Raw genomic sequence first — 24,871 nt, 5'->3', positions numbered from 1 at the left:
TAGGTATCACAAAAACCTACTCTAGGGACTAAGAGTATATAAAGATTAATAAACCTACTGAGGATTGGATAGTTCCACTTTCAACATGAAGTACACGTGTTAAATGTTTATTAAGATTCTAATACATTCCACCGTATTAAGCACCAGAGCAGACAAAAAACAAAACACTTTTCAAAAAAATGTTATTTATGCTCTCATTCATGAAACATACATATTAAATTTTTGAACAATCATAAAAGTCACAGTTTATTTGCAGACTACTCTGTAAGGTGAATTCCATGGAAAAGACTCCAATATTTAAGTTATATATAACAAATTCTGTAATTAGCTTTAAAGAAACAAGTTCAAGGAACGGTCAGAACCAACCAGGTCATTTATGCTTCTTCAAATGAAAATAATCCTTGTCAGGCAAACGTTTTGTGTAATATTTTGTCCTTTTCTCTATTATGAAGAATATCATGATAACAATACAAATAATTAGTAACTAAATTACATCCTAATTTTACCAACATACAAGGCTAGGATTCTGCAACATGGAAGCCAAATTCCAAGTATAATAAGGACTTTAAAAAATACTGAACAGTAAAAAACAGCAGACATTTTACAATATGGGAAACCATAAAGAAACTGATCAATACTCATCAGAACCAACAGGGCCCTTCAAGCTCACTGAGGTTCAATGACCTTCCACTCCTGCTCCCCTTCCTGAAAGGTCTGCAGTGTCCTTGTCACACAGCTGAGACCAGCACGAGCTTTTCCATAGCAACTGCAGCAAGCCCCTTAGCACTAGGAAAAGCCTCAGATGCCTCCCCTTATATTAAATATTTATTAGGTTTCAAGATAGTGGTCTTGGGGGGAAGTTTATGGGATGCACACATGGTTTAGAGCCTATTGCCCTTTCTTCAAAATACCTTTTCTATCAGGTTCTCTGAAATAAACCCACAACTGGTTCCTTGAGGCTGTGGAACTGCCTTCCACATGGTGTTCAGTGCCCGTTTTAATCAAACCGAAGGGTTTTCAATTTTTTTAGGTCATCTCAATCCCTTCAGCATCTCATCCAATAAGTCGTAACAGAAAAAAAAAAAAATCTAATAAAGCACTATTATCTATTTAAAACCTAATAAGCCCCTTAGATCTTGGTTGTTTGGAAAGAATTAACACTGTAATGACTTACTCTGTGGGTTACTTTTTAATTTGTTTCCACACATCACATGAGGTTCCAAATGTACAACTGCCTCAGGCTCTGCTGAAGTTCTCCTAGAGGAGGAGGACGAGGTTCACTCTATTCTGGGGGAGCCCTGCTGTTAAAATCAGCACAAATGTTGTTATCATTTATTGGGTATTTTCACATCCCAGAACAGAAAAGCACAAAAGTAATAGATACTCGGGTGTCCTCACAACAGAGTTTCTTGGCTTTAAAAGGAGATGCTCCCAAGAAGCTCAGAGATACAACAGCAACCTTGTTTAAGCACAGCTTGTAGCCAAAAGTGACCGATCTAAGTAGATTTGGACGGCAAGTGATCTCTGAGCACACATGGCAGTTGTCATCACACAAATCTGAACACATTTTCAACGCAAAGCAGTTTGCATGGTATAGATGAAGCAGGACTCTCCGGGAGCTGCTGAAACGCAAGAACTCCTTCCTCCGCTTCTTTTTATCTAGAACCTCGCTCAATGTCTGGCACCCAGCACGTGCTCAAAGACTGGGGACAAGGGACCAAGGATCTTAAGAATTTTTCTCCTTCAGGAGAGCTGCCCAGTAGAGGACCACCCCCACGTCCAGCAGTCACTTTGGGGAGCACCATCAGCAGCATGGGAAACTAGGAAAACCTCACGCATGCATCACATTTTTTTACTCAAGAAATGGCAGGTCCCTCTCTCTCTCTCTCTCTATATATATATATACTAGGATCACTCCAGACTAATCAATATTTTCAACTGCCAGAGACAAAGGAGAAAAAACAATTTTTTTTGAAACTGAACTTAAAAGTAAATGTCCTTTACTCTCACATTATGTCCTCCCTGATTTGAGAGGGGGTGTTAAAAATCGCACATTTATAAAAAAGATGGTGGGGCTTTATGTTGGTTGATTTTAATGATTTGGCAAAACAAGGAACTGACAACTCAGCGTGAGCTCCCCACCCCTAATTTTAATTTTACCCATCTATGAAATCAAACGTATTAGCAATGGTAGTGCTGAGATGTAACACCCACTTACCCTGCCACCACCTAACTATGACTGCAGCCCCACCTGACACCTGCCAGACTCACGCAACACATATCACTGCCCAGGGCAAAACAGGAAAAGAGGAATAACTGGTTTAGAAAGTGGAGGACGCAAGAAATGCTACATTTGGTTATCAATATGCAGAGTCTGACAGGAGGGAAGAACATCCAGAATGGAGAAGTCTAACAACGACTTCACATAAAAAGACACCTTTGGACTTATATCCTCTAGACACTTGATGTAAGTGAGCCGTTGTTACTGAGGGCAATTCTTAATCCATCGAGTGTACTGAGAGCGGAAAAAACAGTTGAGTATCAGTTTTAGGAAGTCTACAAAAAATGAAAAAAGATTGGCCAGCAGCCCAAAGCCCATTTCAGGCTGAATTTCCAAAGAGCCCAATCAGCACATTTTTACAACTTTCCTAGCAACTCTGGTTTAGGCCCAGCTTAGGAGGATAATAAAACAAATTACTCAGGGCTAGGTGTTAATGTGGTGAACATCATAAAGAGTCAGGGTGACATTATCAATCAGAACAAAATTAAAATAAAATATATACATACTCAGCAATTTCACTTCTCCATATTACCCTAGGCCAACATGCTTGCCTAAAGGAGGAATAAACAAAGATATTCAGTGCAGCATTTATTTATAACAGTTTTAAAAAATACTGTAAAGAACCAAAATGCCCATTAACAGAATTTAAATTAAAGCATATTTATACTCTGAAACACTATGCAGCAGTTAAAAAGAATGAAATGATCACGGGGTGCCTGGGTGGCTCAGTCGGTTAAGCGTCCAACTCTTGATTTCAGCTCAGGTCATGATCCCAGGATCGTGAGATTGAGCCCCACATAGGGCTCTGCACTGAGCTGAGCATGGAACCTGCTTAAGATTCTCTCTCTCCCTCTCCCTCTGCCCCGTCCTCCTCCCCAGCTCTCTCAAAAAAAAAAAGAAAAAAAAAAAAAATCACTATTTGAAAGCTCTCCATAAGACAGCCAGATGAAAAATATAGAAGTGCATATAGTATGAGAGTATTTGCCTTTTTGAAAGTCACACATAGGCAAAAATCAATTCTAGGAGTGCTCCCAATGTGTGGTCCCGGAACCAGAGCGTTGACATCACCTGGGAACCTGCTAAAAATGCAAATTCTCAGGCCCCACCCCAGACCACTGAATCAGCCATCTGCGTAAAGCAGTATGTTTGAACAAGCCCTTGGATGCAAGCAAAAGCTTGAGAACTGCTGGTCTACACAGACCTGTATTCAGCTCCCTAAAAAAAGGATAGGACTCTCACCAACTGAGGTCTCTGAGCAAATATCTTTATCTATATTCTCTCCCTCTCCTCCCTGCCTTTTTTTGACAAGGAGAGTGTATTCATGCATCGCTCTCATAAATTAAAAGTAACTTTTTTTAGATACTACAGATACTAGGAGGGGACTTGAGGAATGGTTAGCCATGCAATTACGGTAGAGGAAAAGCTGATGGAATAGGAGAATGGAGGTTCCCTGTGAGCTACTGAAAGGCTGGAGGTCACAAAAATCATGAAAAACAAGCCAAGGAGGAATTTTACTTCAGAACTCTCACTAGTGTCTCAGTGAGTTCAGCTGATCTCAGCGCGTGCGCAACAGTTGTCTCCTGTACGCTGGACAGCCACCTACCAAAGAGTAAGAAAACAATAATGCAGACATTGTTTTGGAAAAGCTAAAGTGTCACAAAGTCTTTTGTTGTCCTGTTTTGTTGATTCCTTAGCCCTACACGCTGCAGGGGCCAATGCTGCTCCCAGCCCACACTGTCATCTTATATTTGCTGGGGCTGTTTGCCTGGACAGCAGGGAAAAGGAGACAGAAAAGAGGGCTTTGAAATCTAAGTAACAAATGTTAGGGACAAATGATAGTAGCCACTATCCCTCGAAGCCTTGACATCTCCTTTCCAGGTTGCGGGGCCTAGAAATGCATAAACTCTCTCTCTCTCTCTCTCTCTCTCACACACACACACACACCTGTATTTTATTTCTCATTAACTTCACAGAAGTAAAATCAACCATTACTGCCAATATTTATGAACATAAACGCACAAAGGTAGTCTGGAATCCACTTTAAAATAAGGTAATGGAAACCTGTAATATAAAAATAGGATTAGCTATACTTAATTTTCAGCTGAGAGATGTCCGTAAGAGATAACCTTTTAATCTCCCTATTATTGCTACAAGTCATGTTCCAAACTAGGAATAAAAATATGTGGTATTTTATAAAGAATTATGAATTTTCCACTTCTAAATTTTTTAAGTGAGAATACAGCTGATCTGATGTCTAAAATGCAGGCCTCACCCTTGACACACATCCTAGAACAGCTTAAAAAGCCAACATCTAAAACAGCCTAGATATCCTTACCTTAACTTTGCGATAAGAGATCAAGTAGAAGTTTCACTCTCTATAACAAGTACTCTTCAGTTTCACTGAAGAGAAAAAGCAAAATAAGAGTACATTCTCACTCCTGGGTTTTGGGACATCAGCTTCTTCAGTTTCAAGCTTTATTCTCTTGGATAATGCAAGGTCATCACAACCCACTTGTTCTTTGACACAAGCAGAACCCCATGCTCCAAGTGACTGCAGGCCTACAAAGAAACAGCCGTGTGCCATTCAATTATCTGGGCCATGCTTCTCCATGGTACAGAGAAAAATCATCTCTTTTTAGCCTGAAAGCAAGCACAGTTTTCCTTCTCATCTCCCACCATTCAGCCAATTTTTCTTCCTTTAACAAGACCAAATTTTTAGCTACATCCATTTAAGAAGCTTGTGTCCTTTACCTAGAGAAGATGAAACAAAAAGTTATAGCCTCATATAACAGAAATATCCAGTTTTTTAAAAAGAAAAGATTTAACACTACATCAAAAGTAATAAAGAAAAACATGATTTACCTCTAAAGAGAACAGATTTAAAACTTGAGAAAAAGACCACAGTGTAAGGTGTAAGTTACATGAAGAGATCATTTTGTAACATGCCCCCACTGTAACAGATCTATTCCTAAATGAGTTAGGAAGCCAGTTAAAAGCCAGACGGGGTAGAATGGCCTTCAAGGCCTGAGCACTGACCGATAAGCAGCCTGCAATATAAACAAGAGCCCTGCACCTCTCTGTTACTTCGACAACAGAATGCTGCAACCCTGGGAGGCCTCTCCCTTCCTGGGGCACCTTCTAGAACAGACATTCCTGAATACTCAGGAACCTGCCTCTACCTCCCCCACGGCTGCACACCTCAGAAGCAGGTCAATCCTGAACATGTTTTTCCTTCCCCACTCCCCGCTCCAGCTCCACCCGGAGATGAGGGGCCAGCCTTGACCTTGGGGGGGGGAGGAGGGCGGGAGGACCAGGCCAGCCTGCAACAGTGACTGACAGAATCACGCGGGCGGAAGCCAACCGCCCCTGGGCTGCCATGAAGCCACCAAAGGCAGCTGCAGCTCCCGGTCCAGGTCCGAAATGCTCCCTTCCTCAACACCCACCCCCCCCCTCCAACACCAACTGCATTTAATATCCAAAACTGTGACTGGCAAATCCAGCTTTAAAGAAGATCTCTTCTGTGAAAGAAGTCAGGCACAAGCAGGTCTCGGGTTCCCTTTGAACAGAGGAAACTTGATATCCTGAAGGCCTGCCAAAGAAAGCAGCCTGTGTTTCGAGTCCATGCTTGTGATTAAGAACCTGAATAGTGACTGGACAGGGTGTGTGCAGGGGAGAGGGGGGAGGGCAAGCGGACAAATGTTAGTGAATACAGGAAATGAGGTCTGTACTTGGGTTTTTACTTTCATTAAAATGTGCTTATGTTTCCCATAGTATATGTGTCCCTTAATTAACAGGTATTTTCAAAGAAAGGATGATGCTGGGACACAGACAAATCAATGTGGGAGAAGGGCGCTGAAGATGACAGGGGTCTCTAGGCCTTTTTACTTAAAAGAAATGTTTTACTGCTTTGCTTTTACACATTTTCACCCACTAAGATGATGTTTAATTTACGGGGGAAAAAATGGTGAAGAATTACTGCAAAGCGCAGGAAAAGACCAAACACACTAAGTACAGCTGCTTGAACCTCAAGATGCCAGGTCACAGCAGGAAGTGAATGACAGCCGTAGCTGCTTCCCAATGAGCCCCAGGGGGGCTGCCCACTGGCTTCTGCTGGAAGGGAAAAACTAATTCCTCAAAAGGTGTTCCAGTTTCCCCAGGCAGGCCAGACAGGGGTGAGGGGAGTGCTTCGTTTCCAGCACTTCCACATCCAGCGTGGCCTTCTCCCCAGAACAGCAATCGCAAGACTGTAACTACAGACCCAAAGGCTCTGCTGGACTGGCATCCAAACATTTCACTCATCCGTGGTGAGCACAAAGATTCGCAGGCACAATTCCATACGTTGCAGACCTGGGATTATTAAATAAATCTGCATTTTAGCAAAGGTATGTTTGTAACAAATCCATTTAAGATAAGGTCTCTCCGGGCACCTGGGTGGCTCAGTGGGTTAGGCGTCCGACTCTTGGTTTCGGCTCAGGTCATGGTCTCAGGGTCCTGGGATGGAGGCCTGGATCGGGCTCCCCACTCAGCGAGGAGTCTGCTTGAGATGCTCTTTCCCCTTCTCCCCTCCCAGGAGTGCACACACACTCTCTCAAAGTAAATAAATTAATTAAAGTAAAATAAAATAAGGTCTTTCTACATGATTGAGAGGTGGTGAAATATTGTAAACTATAGGATATTGGGTAGTTCTTTAAGCCCCCCACACTTCACACTCCCTCACTGGTAAGATGGGAAAGGAAGAGTACATCTGAGCAGAGCTAAAGGGAGGCTCAAATAAGGCATTTGCTGCCCTGACTTGCTTGGCTGGGGCCAGGACCAGGGGTGCACTGAATAGATTGTGAGCATCACTGCCAAATAAAATTCCTCCTTCCCACTCGATACAGGTTGAAAAGAACTAAGAATTTCAAATTCTTCCAAAGCTAAAAGGCCCAAACCATCCCCATCTCACCTTCTGCGTCCTTCCAATCACCTTTCCGACCTCTAAAGAAAAGGGCAGAACTACCACATTCTCTGTGGTGGGGCGCACCGTGAAGGGCCCAGTAACATTTTTCTTTTGTTCAGCATAGAAAATACAGATGTGAGGTAGTGGTATTAATCGGAAAATGAACACACATTAAAAACTCCCCAATGGGGCACCTGGGGGGCTCAGTCGGTTGAGTATCCCGGCTCCTGATCTCAGCTCAGGTCTTGATCTCAGGGTCATGAGTTCAAGTCCCACACTGGGCTCCACGCTGGGTATGGAGCCTACTTAAAAAATTCCCCAAAACTGCCTGTTATTGCCAAAAGCAAAAGGGTGACTGGGTGAACAGGACCCGGGGTCAAGAGAAGCAGGAGAGTTCTCAGAGTGCCTGGGGGCTCCTGTTACAGTGCCACGTGGGCAAACGTGGGTGAAAGCCCCCCGGAGCCCAGATGGGAGGGGCCACCCACCCCACAGCCTCTTCCTCAGCTCAGGGAGCTGGAGCACTTGCTGGTGGCCAACATGTCCCATGTCTGGTGGCCAGTCCAAGGTGGAAGTGACAATGTGACAAATGTCCATACCCTGGAATGGCACAGGATTAGAACCGCAACTGAACAACCACTTCCCTCAATTCCTTTAATTGATAAAGAAAAATCAAAAGTTCCTCTTCATCTTCCAGTAAATTTTAAAAATTATGCAGCTTCTAAGTGTTTCTGCTATGCTGAGCATCCATACAGAGACCCAAAGAGTTAAAAAGTGTGAGTTTTGAAAAGTCCCAATTAATGATTTGAAATTTTTTCTAAGCTTTGAATCATTACACATGCCAAAAAGAGAGAAAGACCTATAAGTTAACGTCACAAAAGCAATGAAATTAATTAATAATAAATGAACAAACTAGGAAATCTGTTTCTCGGGGGTTTTTTATTTCCACAGAAAAAAGTTAACACTAATAGGAAACATAAAATATCTTGAATAAATCCCTTAAGTAAAAGCAAAATAAAAAGAACAAGAACAAAAAAATTCTTGTGTTCCAATTTATGGCCCTAAATGGGGAAAGATAAAAAGAGAAGACGAAAATGGAAATTCGGTGGAGAAGAAAGACAGGAAAAGAGAGAAAAGCTAAAGGGCGGGGGAAGAGCAAAGCTGGATGACAGACCCACAGAAAAATGCAGCATGCCAAGAGAAAACTGAGAGGAGCTGAAAGACAGATGTGTGATTTGAGGTTTATGCTTCACTTTGGATTTTAGGGAATTATCAAAGTTATCCAGTGCACTTTGAAAAGTTGGTTGTTTCAGCAGAGTTCACTGCTTTTCAAACTTAACAGCTACAGTTGCCATTATAAATAGAAAAATCAGACTAGGAAAACGTCATCAGACCAACTGCAGTGACCACAGCCCCAGCAAGAGGCAAACCAGCAAAACAGCAAGACTCCCAGGGCTGGAGTCCCTTCTGGAGGTTAAAAAGAGGAAGTTTGAGAATGGATTATAATTTTGGGAAAAATAAAAGCCCCTAAACCAAGAGAAACCTGTTATGTTATCTTTACTATTAGTCCAAATTTTCATTTAATCCCTGAAGCAATGAGCAATCCATTTAAAAATCACCTGAAGAACCGATTGAAAGGTATGGTTTCCCTTCCAACAATGATCCGAGAGAAATAGCTGATGGACTCCAGTTTGGGACCTGCCACTCTGGACTGAAAATCGTTTCTTAAGAAAACCTGGGTGAGAATATTTGACAAATCCAGACATGCTGCACACATGAATCCCACAGCCGAGACACTCCATGACTAAAGTGAGCACTCACAACTTCAGGTTTGCCCTGAGAAATCACCAGTTTAAAAAAAATCATCATCATCATCATCATCATCATCACAGCTTCACTAGGATTTGGCTCAAATGTCACCTCTAGGCAAAATTGCTTCTCTGGCTCTCAAACCACCCAGAGAATGTGTAATACTACACTTTCATTTTGCAAATATTTAATAAGTACTTCTTCTCTGCAAGGCTGTTACCATTAAAGTGAATTATTGCTCACAGACTTGAGCTCCTTGAAGGTCAAACTCTAGGATATGACTATTAAAATACACTTTGCATTAAAAGCATCTTAACTAAAACCAGTGATATACAGAGTAACAGCTAAGCCAGTTCCTCTCCCCCGCCTCTGGTTTCTTCCCCCTTTCTACAAATGCGCACAAAGGTCAAGCTACCACCCACCCCCTCTGCACTCAAAAACAAAAACCAACACTCAATACAGGCAAGCAAAGCCCACCCCACCCCACCCCACGGAGCCTGAATCTCTCAGCATTACCTACCATGGGTACTCAAGCACCGGCCAATATCTACTCTTTCCGCCCAATCCCCTTGGCCTCTCCACAGCCCTTGAAAGTTGAACTCCCTGTGGCTTAACTTGCACCTTCCTCTCCCGGCCCTGAAATGTTCAACATCCAAGTTCTGCTCTCCTTTTACTCCACATTTTTTTCCTGGGCCATCTCAGCAACTTAATAGCTTCCAATATCACATGTCTCCCAAACCTCGATATCCTGCCCCGCTCCTTCTCTTAGAGATCCGTATTTCACTCCCGAACCTACCCACATAAATATCCCAGGAGAACTGGGTAGTGGTTTTAAAACATGTGCACACAGTCACGGACACTCTTCCCACCAAAAGTGGAGTCTCACCTCCCTCTCCTTGAATATGGGTTGGCCTTCGAGGCACATTTCTAACAGAATGAGGAGGAGGTGATGCCCGAGGCTAAGTCATAAAAAGCCACACAGCTTCTGCCTGCCTCTCTCTTAGGAGTCACACCTTGGGAGCCCTTAGGCAACACGTAAGAAGGCAGGGTCTACGGCACAGCCTCCGGCGAAAAGCAATGCTCAACGCAGGCAAGCAAATAACGATCAAACGGGTTTTTTTTTTCTGGAGACCATGCAGATAGAGACGGATGTTGAGGAGCCCCCACTGCTTGGGTCTTCCCAGTACAACTGCCCCTCATGGGAGTGAGTAAGTCTTCAGATGATCCCCGCCTCATACTTCAAGCCACCCTGGCTGAGGCTGAGCAGAGACAAGCTGTCCCCACCAAGCCCTGCCCAAATGACAGATCTATGACCATAATAAAGGCTGTTATTTTAAACCACTAGGTTGGGTTTTTTTTAAGGTTTTTTTTTTTTTTTTAAGATTTTATTTATTTGACAAAGAGAGACATAGCGAGAGAGGGAACACAAGCAGGGGGAGTAGGAGAGGGAGAAGCAGGCTTTCCTGCGGAGCAGGGAGCCCGATGTGGGGCTCCATCCCAGGGTCCTGGGATCACGACCTGAGCCAAAGGTAGACGCTTAACGACTGAGCCACCCAGGCGCCCCTTTTTTTAAGGTTTTATTTATTTATTTTTGTGAGAGAGAGCACAAGTACACAAGCGGGGCAGGGGGGCGGCAGAGGGAGAAGCAGGCCTCTCGCCGAGCAGGGAGCCCAAGGCGGGACTTGATCCCAGGACCCCGGGCTCATGACCTGAGCCGAAAGCAAACGTTCAACCGACTGAGCCACCCAGGCACCCCTAAACCACTAGGTTTTAACATGATTTGTTATACAGCTCTGGACAACTGGAAAGACCTCAATGTGACATACCCCAAACTAAATTCATTATCTCCCTCCCTCATCTGCTCTTCTTTCTAGATTTTCTACCCCAGTTCCTTTTCCATGCAATCTGAAAGTCCTTCTCTACTCTACCCTCAGATCCCCCCCACCCCTGGCATCTGACACACTGTAACCCAGTGGTCTCTCAGGAATCCAGCACCCCACCTCCTGTGTGAAAATTAATAAAGGGAAACCTCACTAAAATGGAGTTGGGAGGGTTGGGGCAAGGGGAGCTCTCTTGCCCTACCACTCTCGTAGTTAATTGCAGACCCAACAGGAAGAGACAGGACCTTGCACACAGATACTACTTTACTATCCCAGCAGTAAGAAGGAAGGCTTCCTCCTGCCCCAACAGCCCAGCCAATGAGAGACAGGCCCAGCTCAGCCAATGAAAAGCCACTATAACTTAGAACTCCCAGTTTAGGGGCACACAGGTGGCTCAGTCTGTTGAGCATCGGACTCTTGGCTTCAGCTCAGGTCACGATCTCAGGGTGGTGGGATGGAGCCCGGTACAGGACTCTGTGCTCAGGGCAGAGTCTGTTTGAGATTCTTTCCCCTCCCTCTCCCTCTGCTTCTCCCCCTGCTCCCGCGCATGCTCTCTCTCTCTAAAATAAATAAATAAAATCTTAAAAAAAAGGAACTCCCAGTTTACTCCAATAGACTTTTTCTTTATGACAGTCTTCCCAGCTTCCCACTTTCTTCTACAAGAGTATTCTTCTTCTTTGTTTGGTGGACTTGCCTGGGGTTTTGCCATAGTTTGCCTGTCCTGGATTGCAATTCTCTGTTATTCCCAAATAAACCCATCTTTTGCTGGTAAAATAACTGGCAGTCTTATTTCTTAAGGTTAACACTGGCTAGGAATACAGTGACACCCTTCACCTGGTTTGCTAGTACCTTCTATTCAACTGCCAAAATAATATTCTAAAACTGAACTCCCGCACACCTAACCACCAACTAATTGCCTACAGAATACAGTCCTGATTCCTGATCCCTGATCCTGACACACAAGACTGTTCACACCACCGCCCCTCCCCCACCTGGGTGACTACCCGAGACTCTGGATCCAGGGAATTCTGAGGATTCACAAACACCTTTTTGCCCTTTCATGCCACAGCACCTTTGCACATGTTGACTCTCCTCCGTAAATTCCCTTCTTCATCCTTCTTTCTCTCCCTGCTTACAAAGAATCCTGCTTAGCCTTCAAGTCCAAGTTCAAAGGTTATGTACTTTGAGAATCTTTTCTGATGACCCAACCGGACTTGCTCACTTCCTCCGCCATCAGTTATGCAACCCCTTACAACACCCATTTCACTACAGTGACCTAGTCTCTGTTCCTCCGGTCTGGCCTGTGAGCCTGAGGGTAGGCATCCTATCAGGTTTGCCCCCAAATAAATTAAATGTTTAATTTGAACTGGAAACCACTAAGTGAGCCTTTTACAGAAATATCTAATATTCAGTTTCAGAATCAATACTATTCAGTACCTGAGCTGGTCACAGATTTTAACTTAATTTTCTAAGATACTTGGAGTATTATCAGGAGATGTAGTGACCTATCCAGTGTCTCATAACCAGAAAATGATGAAGCCAAATTTTGAACCCAGATATAACTTCAAGTCCAGCACTCTTTGCCCTAAACATTTACAATCAGTGCTTCGGCACAAGGACAGACACACGGCCATATTCTGGCAAAGATACACCCTTTAGCGCCCCACTCCCATGGCAGCTCCCACAGCACACTGCTCTTTTGAACCACCCCTTTGAAAGAAAAAAGGAGACTGCATATAACTTTTAGGTAGTATAGTATGTTGTGTAAGGACATGCATTCTATAGCCAAATATCCCAAATTTAAGACCAAGATGTGTCTGTATCAAAGCTCTGTGCCCCTGGAGAATTTCTTCTTCTATCCCTTTACACCTTGTTTCTTCATGTGTAAAGCACGGATATTAAGAGCACTGCTCATGGGTTTCTTGGGAAGGTATTAGAAAAATGAAACATGAAAAGCATTTAGAACATAACCTGGCACATAAAATACACTCAGCAAACCCTGTCGCTGGTATCAGGAGGAGTAGGAGGAGTATTTCTTAACAGTGACCCAGTAAAAACCCCAGCTGGAAAACTTAGGTAATTATAATGCAGGGCTGAAGCTGTGTCCCTTCAGATTCCAATTTTAATTAGTTGGAAAAAAAAAAACCATTTTTAAGAAGTATGAAGTATCCCCAGGGCTTTAAACTGGTTAACAAATGTAGCTTCAATTTTCCTGGGGCTCCCGGTGCTTGTCTTAGAGACAAGAGGTGTGGGACGCAGTTCTTGTACCACTCACCACATCTGGCACATTTTGTACGGGGAAGTCGTGATCAATCAGCTTCTGTTTCCTCGTGTATATAACAAACATGATACCAGTCCTATCACCCAGCAGCATTAAAGGCTCAAATGAAATAACGTGTAGAAAAATTAATAAGAGTTTTGCAAAAGCCAGGTGGTGGCATCACCATCATCACCAACATCATTCTGAGTTCTAATAAGGTGATATACCAACAGTGATATACTCACTCAACACCAAAACAACAGGCTGGTCATCCTTCTGCTAAGTGCCTCAACGGCCAAGATGTTTGCATTTTTCTGCATTTTTTTTTTCCAGAATTCTCATTCCGGTTAACGAGTAGCATGTACTTTCCACCACTGTCAACATACCCCTTGCCCTTCTCAACTGTATCCAAAGAGAACTTCTAAAGTGTATTGAGACCATCCATGCCTCCTGAGCTCAGGATACAGTCAAAGCAAATCACTAACTTTGGTAGAACAACATAGGAAATGCACTTATGAAAGTACTTATCGAGCACTACCTCCAACATACTTTAGAGAACAGAACTGTAATCCCCACTGCCTCTTCCTCTACCTGTACGTGTATACACACAGTCCACATAACACTTCAGAAGTAAAGTACCAATTTGGCTTCTCTTTACAGATTTTCAGTGATTTTACATAAAACTATAAGCACATTTGGAACATATATTCTTGTCTTCCTGCCAAACCATTATCCTTCCCTAGTTCTTACCCATTCTATCTAATCCCATCTGACTATCTATGCTAGAAATCTTTCCGATTAATTATGTACAATACGACAAACATTTATGGAGCGCCTGCTACGTACACAACTGACTGAGTGCTAGGAATACAAATTTAAGAACATTCTTCTGTTCTAGTGACACTTTATTTCTAGCCAAGTACAGGTCCCAGTGGGTTGGATAAACTACTATCTTTATTCCTATAGCCCTGTTGATTGCACCATATGTTCCTTTTCACACTACAATGCTTCCAACAATGCTCAGAATACAATGGGTGAAGTTTGATCCTATATTTTTTTTTTTTAAAGATTTTATTTATTTGACAGAGACACAGCGAGAGAGGGAACACAAGCAGGGAAGGGAGTGGGAGAGGGAGAAGCAGGCTTCCTGCTGAGCAGGGAGCCTGATGTGGGGCTCAATTCCCAGGACCCCGGGATCATGACCTGAGACGCTTAACGACTGAGCCACCCAGGCGCCCCTGATATAATTTTTTAAACTGACATTTATGTTTGCATAGCTGTAACGTGAAATACACCATGCCTATAAGCCCAGGCATGTAAATTAACAGTCCTGCCTAAAACCACTATTTTTAGTACTGACTGATTACAAAAGTGTCTTAAGAGAGAAGACTTAAAGACACAGAGAAGGAAGAACTGAAAGCTACTCAGAGCCATGCAAATTACTCCAAAAAAAATGTCACCTAGAAAATATTTGCTCTTAATACTGTATTTTGTTAGTAAAAACAACATTATGAAGGTCCAATATAACCAAAATGAAAATAAAAACAGGAAAAATAAGTATTTGCCACAAAACACAAAGGTTTAATAAGAGCATGAGGCGGGGATGATGAGAAGGCCAAGACACACCAAGATCCCAAGTGTAAAAACAATCTCAAGAGGGGAAGAAAAATGGCTAATAATATATATAGCCTCTCTAGTAAATGGAGAAATTTTAAATGAAAAGAGATGGCATTCTCCCCCACAAAGTTCATAATATTTTTTTTGTTAAGGCAATGACGTCTGTGCAGCAAAGGAAACAACTTACAAGAGTGAAAAGGCAACCTACTGAATGGGAGAAATTATGTGCAAACCATATAAAGAACTCCTACAACTTGACAACAATAACAAAAACAAATAATCCAATCCATAATGGGCAAAGGACTTCAACAGACATTTCTCTAGAGAAGACATACAGATGGCCAACAAGCATATAAAAACATACTCTAGGGGCACCTGGGTGGCTCACTCGTTAAGCATCTGCCTTCAGCTCGGGTCATGATTCCAGGGTCTTGGGACAGAGTCCCAAGTCAGGCTCCCTGCTCAGTGGGAAACCTGCTTCTTCCTCTCCCTCTCCCCCTGCTTATGTTCCCTCTCTCGCTGTGTCCCTCTCTGCCAAATAAATAAATACAATCTTAAAAAAAAAAAAATACTCTACATCACTCATCATCAGGGAAATGCAAATCAAAACCACAATGAGCTATCACCTCACACCCATTAGGACAGCCACTATAAAAAAAAAAAGTAATTAATTAATTAAATAAAAATGAAAACAAAAAAACAATAACAAGTGTTGCTGAGGATGCAGAGAAATAAGAACCCTTTCAACCTCCCCTGTCCATTTTTTGCTCCCCTCCTCATGCCTTCCCTTTTCCCTTTAAAACAACTGTTGGTGGGAAGCACCTCGGCGGTTCAGTCAGTTGAGCAACCAACTCTTGGTTTCAGCTCAGATCACGATCTAAGGGTTGTGAGATCAATCCTTGCATCAGCTCCCTGCAGGGTGTGGAGCCTGCTTAAGATACTCTCTCTCTCTCTCCATCTGCCCCTCCTACCCCTCCCTCAGAAAGGAAGGAAGGAAGGAAGAAAGAAGAAAGGAAAGAAAAGAAAGAAAGAAAGAAAGAAAGAAAGAAAGAAAGAAAGAAAGAAAGAAAGAAAGAAAGAAAGAAAAGAAAGAAAGAAAGAAAGAAAGAAAGAAAGAAAGAAAGAAAGAAAGAAAGAAAGAAAGAAAGGCAGGGAGAGAGAGAAAGAGAAAGGGAGGGAGAGAAATGGGGGATAGGGATGGGAACAGGGAGGTAGAGAAGGAGAGGGAGAAAAGCTATGCCAACAGGATTTCTGTTGAATTTTCATCCAAATTGATTCTAATATTCCTTTGGAAATGAAATCTGGCAAGAATAGCTAGGAAAAAAAATCTAACAATAAAAAGAAAAATAGAGGGGCGCCTGGCTGGCTCAGTTGGTGGAGCATGTGATTCTTGATCTCAGGGTCATGAGTTCAAGCTCCATGATGGGCATGGGACCTACTTAAAAGAAAGAAAGAAAGAAAAATAGAGTAATCAGGGGAGACAAGCCCTTCCAGGTATTTTTACATATTATTAAGCTACAATAACTTAGTTTAGTTGCTGGGAATGCACAGATAGATCAATGGAAAAGAAAACAGAAATTTAGTATATGACAACAGCAGTATTTCAAATCAGTAGAGGAATAATCCATTATTCAGTGACTGGTATTGGGCCACTGAGTAGCCAATGGGGGGGGGGGGTAAGATTCATACCTCGCACTTTTTATCAAAATAAACTCCAGATGGATGAAAGATTTAAATGTAAAAAATAAAACCATAAAAACAGAAACTCAAAGTGAGGATGGCATTTCTAGGAATGATTCAAAAGCTAGAAGCTAAAAATGAAAACAGCCATCCATTAGTATTTCTACTTGGAAAAAAAATCACTATCAAGTCAAAAGAGTGAAGACAAATGAGGAAAAAAATACATTAGCAATTCATATCACGGACAGAGGGCTACATTCTGCAAATCGAGGGAAAAAAGTACAAAACAGAAATTGGGCAAAGTATATGATCTGACATTTCACAGAAAATGAAATATAAATCTTAAACTTACCAAACCACCTTCATATTAAAATATATATATAATAAAACATATGCTTAGGAACCCCTCTTCTCGGTATAGGATAAGCAGAGAGGAAAAAGTGTGACAACACCCAGGCCGAATTATGGAGGGAAGCAGATGCCCACACATCGCTGGTGGAGTAGAACTGGCAGAACGTCTCCCAAGCAGGATTTCGCACTATCCAAACTGAACAGTCATATTCTTCTAAGAATCCTTCCTACAGACATACTGGTACGTTTATCAAATGACTTGCATACAAATGTATTTGCTGCAGATTTGTTTTAGAAGCAACATATCAGGGGAAACCTAAATGGCCATCAAAAAGGGAACAAATCAAATATCACCTTTTATGATACATAACATGGTACACCTACAAACAGCCATTAAAAATGAAGCAGCTCGGGGCGCCTGGGTGGCTCAGTCCTTAAGCGTCTGCCTTCGGCTCAGGTCATGGTCCCAGGGTCCTGGGATCGAGCCCCACGTCGGGCTCCTGCTCAGCGGGGAGCCTGCTTCTCCCTCTCCCACTCCCCCTGTTTGTATTCCCTCTATTGCTGTCTCTCTCTGTCAAATAAATAAATTAAAAAAAATTAAAAAAAAAAAAATGAAGCAGCTCTATACAACATTATGTTGAATAATCTCATATACTGTATTTAAGTGGAGGAAGTCAGGTGCTAAAGGCTTTGTATGCTACAGTTTATATAATATATCCACACACATATATATTCAAATATAAGTGCACGGATACCTACATGCATAGAATCTCTCTCGGTGGAAAGAGTAGAAACTGCTACAAGGGTAGCACTGCTATCCAAGGGAAACAGTCCTCCCCCCCCCCCCCCCCCCCCCCGGGGAGACAGGAATGGGAGGAAGATTTACATTTTGCAATCTTTTAGTCCATTTGAATTTTGATCATATGCATTAACTACCTGGTCACAGTAGTCAAAATGATATTGGAGAAGTATATTTTTAAAATATATTGAGGCTTTTTGTTTTGTTTTGTTTTTCAAAAGGAGTTATAAGGGGCACCTGGCACCAGTCGGAAGAGCATGCTACTCGATCTCTGGGTCATGAGTTCGAGCCCCATGTAGGGTGTAGAGATCATTTAAATAAATAAAAAAAAAACTTTAAAAAAATTTAAAAAGGAGTTATAATATGAAATATTCAATAAAAGATTATTTTATGACTTGTTTAAAAGGATAGATACATATATGGATGGGTATAAACCTATATGCTAATAATTTTTCAGAGTAGGATTATGGGTGATTTTTTCTTTTTCTCTGTATTTTCTGATTTTTCTAAAATGAACAACGATTCACAGCTAACAAAAAGTATTTTTAATTTAAACATTTTTTTAACTTCAACTAAACATTAAATCATTTGATCCCTTGGTTATTTTTCTAATAAAAATACATTGCTAAGATTATGGTTTCTCTACCATATGCAAATAAAATTTGGGAGAGACTTTAACAGTCAACAATTAAAACAGAAATAATGGACCCCAAAGGAAAATAAAATAATCTTAGCCTACAATAAAAGGATTAGAAGCACATAAATTCAGGGGATTTTGCTGTTCTTTTTGGTTTCAAACTGAGAGTATATTTGCTTTTACTGTGCGCATGGATTATTCTGCTTTGAGATCCTGCTAAAAGATCACAACCCCTCCTACCGCTCAGCTTGTGCCCTAGAGACCAGGCAGGCTGCCGCATAAAAATAAATACAGGAAGTGAATTCCAACAACAAAGACATTAGCACCATATGGAAAGCAAGACTTGACCAAAGAAACCCACAACTGGGGTGGGTCAAACCCTGGGATCTGTGAGCAGACCCTCCATACTGTTATCCATTCATCTCTACCTTTGTTTTACTTTTAAAAAAGTGACATCTCACAGTTCTATTATTTCGAAGGCATAATTACAATGCTGAAATTACAGTGACATAGCATTGTGTTACTTTTCTTGCAGCCTTCTCCTCTCCCGGGTTTTTGGCTGCATTTTTGGCTGCAGCAGCCTTCCCTCTGTCCCTGACAAAAAAGTTTTGGGGTGTGTGTGTGTGTGTGTGTGTGTGTGTGTGTGTGTATTCAAACACAGATAAAATGCACTAACGGTTAAGGGGACTGCCACTTCAATATGGTGTTAAACTACAGGTTACTACTAACATAAGACACTACTCAAGTATAAATATTGATTCAGCACCATAATAGGCAGCCAGGAGGTTTTTTTACACAATGTACGCTCTAGTTAGCATGCCACACTACACTTTCAAAGTAGGAAGCACCAGACACATTCAATGTGCTATGCTGGGTTTCTGGGTAAAAACTCTTGAGAGGTACTACACAGTTTATGGTATGTTTTTATTTATTTATTTTTATTTTTATTTTTTTAAGGTATGTTTTAAATCAATTACTGTGGACTGAGCTCTCAATATAAACAGAGTATCGTGGGGCGCCTGGGTGGCTCAGTTGGTTAAGCGACTGCCTTCGGCTCAGGTCATGATCCTGGAGTCCCGGGGTCAAGTCCCACATGGGGCTCCCTGCTTGGCGGGGAGTCTGCTTCTCCCTCTGCCCTTCCCCCCTCTCATGCTCTCTCTCTCTAATAAATAAATAAATAAATAAATCTTTAAAAAAATAAATAAATAAACAGAGTATCGTGTAGAAAGTCTGGGTACAGGAGAAGTGGGGGAAAACAAGAATCTGAGCCAGATACTGAAGAGTATTAGAATACATCATATAAAACACAAGGAAAACTGTTCTAAAACTTTATAGCTCTGTTAAATAAAAAAAGTAGCAAAGGATAGATTTTGATGACTTCATATAAGATACAAGGAGACATTTTCAATAAAGAAATGCAGTTAAGACAAGAGGTAGGGTATTTAATTTTACATATAGAATTGTACGGTTTTTTTTTTCCTTAGGGGACAGACAGATGCAACTCCATGCATAATAAAAAGTAAGTCAAACAAATCCTAAAATGTTCTTATGTGGCTTTAAGTGCTTTACAAAAATCACAATTCAAGAGACAATCACAGAGTTTCATAAGCCTTCTTTCAGCCAACATTGTTTGGTAGTGAACATGCAGTTTTACAATCCCAACTTCCTCTTCCTTTAAGCCAGAAGTCTCACTATGGATTCAATGAAGACTGAGCCATCCACTCTGCTAGTTCTAAGACCTTAGATGTAAACTTACCCTCCAAGTCCAGCAAGACCTTATTAACAACTTTCTCTGCCTAAGCACAGAGTTCTGCTCCTTTAAAATACTGAGGGAAGGGGCGCCTGGGTGGCTCAGTCGTTAAGTGTCTGCCTTCAGCTCAGGTCATGGTCCCAGGGTCCTGGGATCCAGCCCTGCATCGGGCTCCCTGCTCCACGGGGAGTCTGCTTCTCCCTCTCCCACTCCCCCTGCTTGTGTTCCCTCTCTCACTGTGTCTCTCTCTGTCAAATAAATAAATAAAATCTTTAAAAAAAAAATTAAATAAAAAAAAATACTGAGGGGAAAAAAATAGGAGTAAGTGGGAACCAAGGGAGGACATCAGAGGTTCCAACAGCCGGAAGGTGCTCTTGGTCACTTTTCCTTTCCATCTCTGGCAGTCCACAAACATTTCTGAGCATCTTCTTTGTGCCATGGGAACATAAAGGTGAAAATGCAAAAGAGATAGGCAGATGGAACCAAAAGTGTAAGGAAAGGCCACGTGGCTGCAACACAGCAAAGCTGAGTGAGCCAGCTGACCTTCCCAAGGCAGGTGACTCATCTTTCATTCTGAGCTGAGTCTCCAGACTCCCCACTTTAAGAGGATGGACTTCCCTTGCCCTCGAGGAATAACAATTAAAAACAAGAACGAACACGACTACCAAGGAAAACATCTGAAAGTTAGAAACAGAAAGACTCCTCTTGTAAGCCAAAGAACTTATAAAATGTCTTAGCCACATACATGAAAAACTAGTCCTACAAAAACCACACAAGGTGCCATCAGCACAGAGGTACTAATGACTGTGATTCTCACCAGCCAAACTAGAATACCAAATCTAATAAAATTAGTCACTCCATTCACCTAGTCAAACAGCTATTTAATCTAGTTTGACAAGTACCAAACACAGCTACTCTAAAAACACCATTATGTTAAATATGACAATGTAAGGCAGATACAAATATGCATGTTTACATGTTTGACACCCCGGACACACTCATTAAAAGACAGAATAATACTGGCTTACATGGTGGCTCCTAGGCCTTCTCCTAAAAATACATTTAAGATCTGAGATGAGCTTTCTGACTCAAACATTTAAATATCTACCATGTTCAAATCACCATGTTACCCAACCGTGGACAAAGATGAAGTACATGCTTCTAACCTCAATAAGCTTAAAGTCTAAACAACATGGGGGCATATAATATAGAAATATATTACTTATTGTACATATATACATTACAATCTAATTACATATTGTATATAATGTTTACAGTATAAGCACTTATATGTTAAGTGTGGATCAATTTGAGGGGTGGGGAGAAAGGAAGGGCTGGAAGGTTCCAAAGATCCCTACAACTTATCAAAAGTAAAATACAAAATAATATATATGGAATATGGTTTCATTTACATAAAAAGTACGCATAAAGGCAAATGCAAAGAGTAGTAAGCAAAAATTAAAACTGTTGTGTTTGAATTCAAAATATAAGCAATTCCTATCCCCACTTCCTAAAATTTACCTTAATACTGTTAACTTTTTTTTTAACCACTTATGTATCTTTTAAAAAGCGACCACGCGGGGCACCTGGGTGGCTCAGTCGATTAAGGGTCTGCCTTCAGATCAGGTCATGATCCCAGGGTACTGGGATGGAGCCCCGAGTCCAGCCCAGCATAGGTCTCCCTGCTCAGAGGGAGTCTGCTTCTCCCTCTCCCTCTGCCGCTCCCCACCCCCCCATCATGAGCGTGCCCCCCTCAAATAAATAAAATCTTTAAAAAAAAAAATAAAAAGCGTGCCACGCAACTGTATTACAGTTACTGGGTTATTATCACAAAGATGAAGCAATATATTTAAATATTTAAGCCATGCCCTCCTGTTTACATCTCTCTTAATAATTCTAGGGGCGCCTGGGTGGCTCAGTCATTAAGCGTCTGCCTTCGGCTCAGGTCGTGATCCCACCCCGCACAGGGCTGCGGGAAGCCTGCTTCTCCCTCTCCCACTCCCCCTGCTTGTGTTCCCTCTCTCGCTGTGTCTCTCTCTGTCAAATAAATAAATAAAATCTTAAAAAAATAATAATTCTAGTGGAGACAATCTGACTTGAGATACTGTTTTCAGAAACAAATGCATCCAAAGCAGTAGTAATGAGACTATGGGGTTTCATCTTGATGAGTAAAAGACGACCCTTACTATGAAAAGCTCCCTTCCCCCAAAATAAACCCACAGACACCAGAACATAATTTAGGGACACCTCTCATGTTACATATATACGCCCAAAACCATCGCCATAGGATCAGACGCCACCAAAAATCCTAACCACGTTAACTAGAAGAGGGCAGAAAGTCTCAATATTGGAAGGGAGGGTGGGGGCGTAGTCATGTTCCCATCCTGAGTGGCGAAACGACCCACTGTCGTCAGTTCCTCAGTTTCCACCAGTTACAGGAGCTGGCTGTACAGTATTCCCTTCGCGCTGCCTTCTACCCAAAGCGCATCACGGTCCACAGCCCCAGCTCCGCGAGCCTGCTGCCAGCCCCTCCGCCGCCACCCAGAACCTTCCTTCCTTCTCTCCCTCCCCACCCCCTTCTCTGTCTCTTTCCCTCTGTCTCTCGGTCTCTCTGTCTGCACGTCTCTCTCTCTCTCTCCTCTTTCTCTCTCTTACACACACACACACACACACACACACACACACACACACACAGTCGCGCGCGCGCGCGCACACGCGGCCCCATCAGCCCGCTCCGCCCGCCAGAGCCGCTCCCTGCGGCTCGGCCCCACCAGGATGCCAGAACCCGATCCGGAAGATGCAACTTGAGGAAGGCTCGCCTCCCGCTGGGGCGCCGGCCGGGGACGCGGTGCACCTGTTCGGGCGCCGGGCCGCGTGCAGCCCGGCGCCGCGCCCGACCCCGCGCCCGCGCCCACCCCGGAGACGCCGCGCCGGCGCTCCCGGCGCCCTCACCTTGCTCGCCGCGGTCCATGTCTCCCGCCCGCCGCCTCGCGTCCTCTGCGCCTCCGCCGCCTGCAGCCCGTCCCGCTCGGATCGCACGCACGCCCGCCGCTCCGCACCGCGCCGCGCTCCTCCTCGCCTCCGCCCGCGACTCCCGCGAAGTCCCCTCCCCCGGAGGCGTCGGGCGCGGCGGCGCCGCCCGCCCTCGGCGGGGAGCGCTTTCCCGGGGCGTCACCCAACCACCTGACCCGGCCGACCTGTGCGCTCGGCCACGTCGGCGCGGCGGGCGGCGCCCGGCTAGGAGGGCTGGGCGGGCCGGCTCGCACCCGGCGGAACTCCGGCGCCGGGAGGGAAGAGCAGGGTGGCTAGGAGGTGGAATCGAGCATGGAGGCTGCGTGCAGACCGCTCGCGAAGCCGGCTGGCGTTGGCGTCCCACTCTCAAGTTATTTATAATATCAAAAGTTCCCTCTGAGGCATGGAAGATGCCCTTTCTCTGCCTCCGCAAGCACCTGCTCTTGTGTACTTACTGAGTAGAAAACGCAGGAAGGTTACTTAGAAATGCCAATGGCTCTTTCTTCGCTTAGAGTCTTCGTAGTCTCCTACTGCCGAAAACAACATCCTCTGATATCTTCAATAACTAGCAAAACAAGCAAAGAGGGGGAGATTACAAAGAATCTCTCTTTTCACAGACATTGCGGGTTTTTCGGTGACAAATTAGGAATGTATTTTGAGGCTTCATAGTCACTGATCAACAAATAGTTCGAAGTTCCCGGAATAATACTTTTAATTATTATCATCTGCACTCTGTCTTCAAAGTGGTTTTTGCATTTACTCGTTTCCCATAGAACCACTTTGAATATGTCGTTCTGAGGTGGTACGTCAATTTCATAAGCCATCTAGGTCTGCGAGTGAAGCAACCTTCCGTTTGTGTCATGTACCTGGAGACTCTGGCTTGACCTTCATCTTTCAACATAGTATAGTACTCCACACGCACTAGGCTTTTATTAATATACTTTAAAATTATCCATAGGTACCTGAAGCGACTCCACGTCTCCTCCATGCCATTGCACTGTAAGCGAGGTGTAGCTCCTTGCCTGCGTCTCCAACGTCTTCTCGGTGAAGTTTATTCTGTGTACCCCAACCAGAGGAGATCTCTCCTCTTTGATTTCTCCTACTCCCACTGCGCTTGGCCTTCTCCCTGGTGGCACTGACCTAGCATTCATCTCTCCAGCCAGCCTGCTACGGCCATAGCTTTACGTGTTTCATGGCCCTAAGTTAGAACCTAGTAGCTTATAAGCTAGAGGAGGTCAAGGATCATTTTGCTCACCTTTTCATCCCTTTCATTAGACCATGCATTTAATAAACATTTTAAGTATAGCTTTCAGGTTTAAATTTTAAAACAAGTTATATTGGATCCACTAACAATCTAGTGTTTGTAACAAAGAGGTACAATGATAGGCTTTTTTTTAAGTGATTTTTTAAATGTAAATTTAAAAAAAAATTTTAAGTGATTTTTTAAATGTAAGGTAAATTTTGGCATTGGCAGAAAATTCTACAATCTGGTAAAGAATTTTTTACTAACTGCTGTTTAGATCTCTTGTACAGAGATAAAAATCTGGAGAGAGAAACTCTCAACGTATAGACTAACTTGTGGACACATAAACAGCCCTTGAAAATTGTGTTGTTGAAAACAGTATTTATTCTATTTGTATCTATTTAATATGCTAGATGACTTTAATTGTATGTTGGAAGAAAAAAATGCCCTGGTTTCTTTTTGAAGAATTTATATGCTTGTTCACATCTGTGGCAGAGATGGCTAATAACCTACCCAATATCCAGTTTTCCCATGTTCCTTCCTAAAAACCCAAATATTGTTTGGGATAGCAATGTGTCCAGCTGAAACCTCACTGGTCACTTCAGGCTCCCTTGCA

General features: G+C 42.9%; 1 protein-coding gene across 3 annotated transcripts in view; it reads right to left on the bottom strand.

The window, feature by feature from the left end:
- The window catches only part of TPD52 (tumor protein D52), a 106,675-nt gene extending 83,247 nt beyond the window's left edge, over positions 1-23,428 (bottom strand). For all 3 annotated transcript variants that reach the window (XM_036097092.2, XM_078072285.1, XM_078072286.1), the window contains exon 1: positions 22,953-23,428. In XM_036097092.2, coding sequence (XP_035952985.1) covers positions 22,953-22,971 — 19 coding nt within the window. In that variant the 5' untranslated portion in view covers positions 22,972-23,428. The remainder of the gene's footprint in view (positions 1-22,952) is intronic.
- Between the last annotated feature and the right edge of the window lie 1,443 nt (positions 23,429-24,871).

Source organism: Halichoerus grypus, chromosome 5 (assembly GCF_964656455.1).
Source record: "Halichoerus grypus chromosome 5, mHalGry1.hap1.1, whole genome shotgun sequence".
Classification (NCBI taxonomy): domain Eukaryota; kingdom Metazoa; phylum Chordata; class Mammalia; order Carnivora; family Phocidae; genus Halichoerus; species Halichoerus grypus.
Note: the sequence above shows the minus strand (reverse complement) of the source record. Positions and strands in the feature narration are given on the sequence as shown.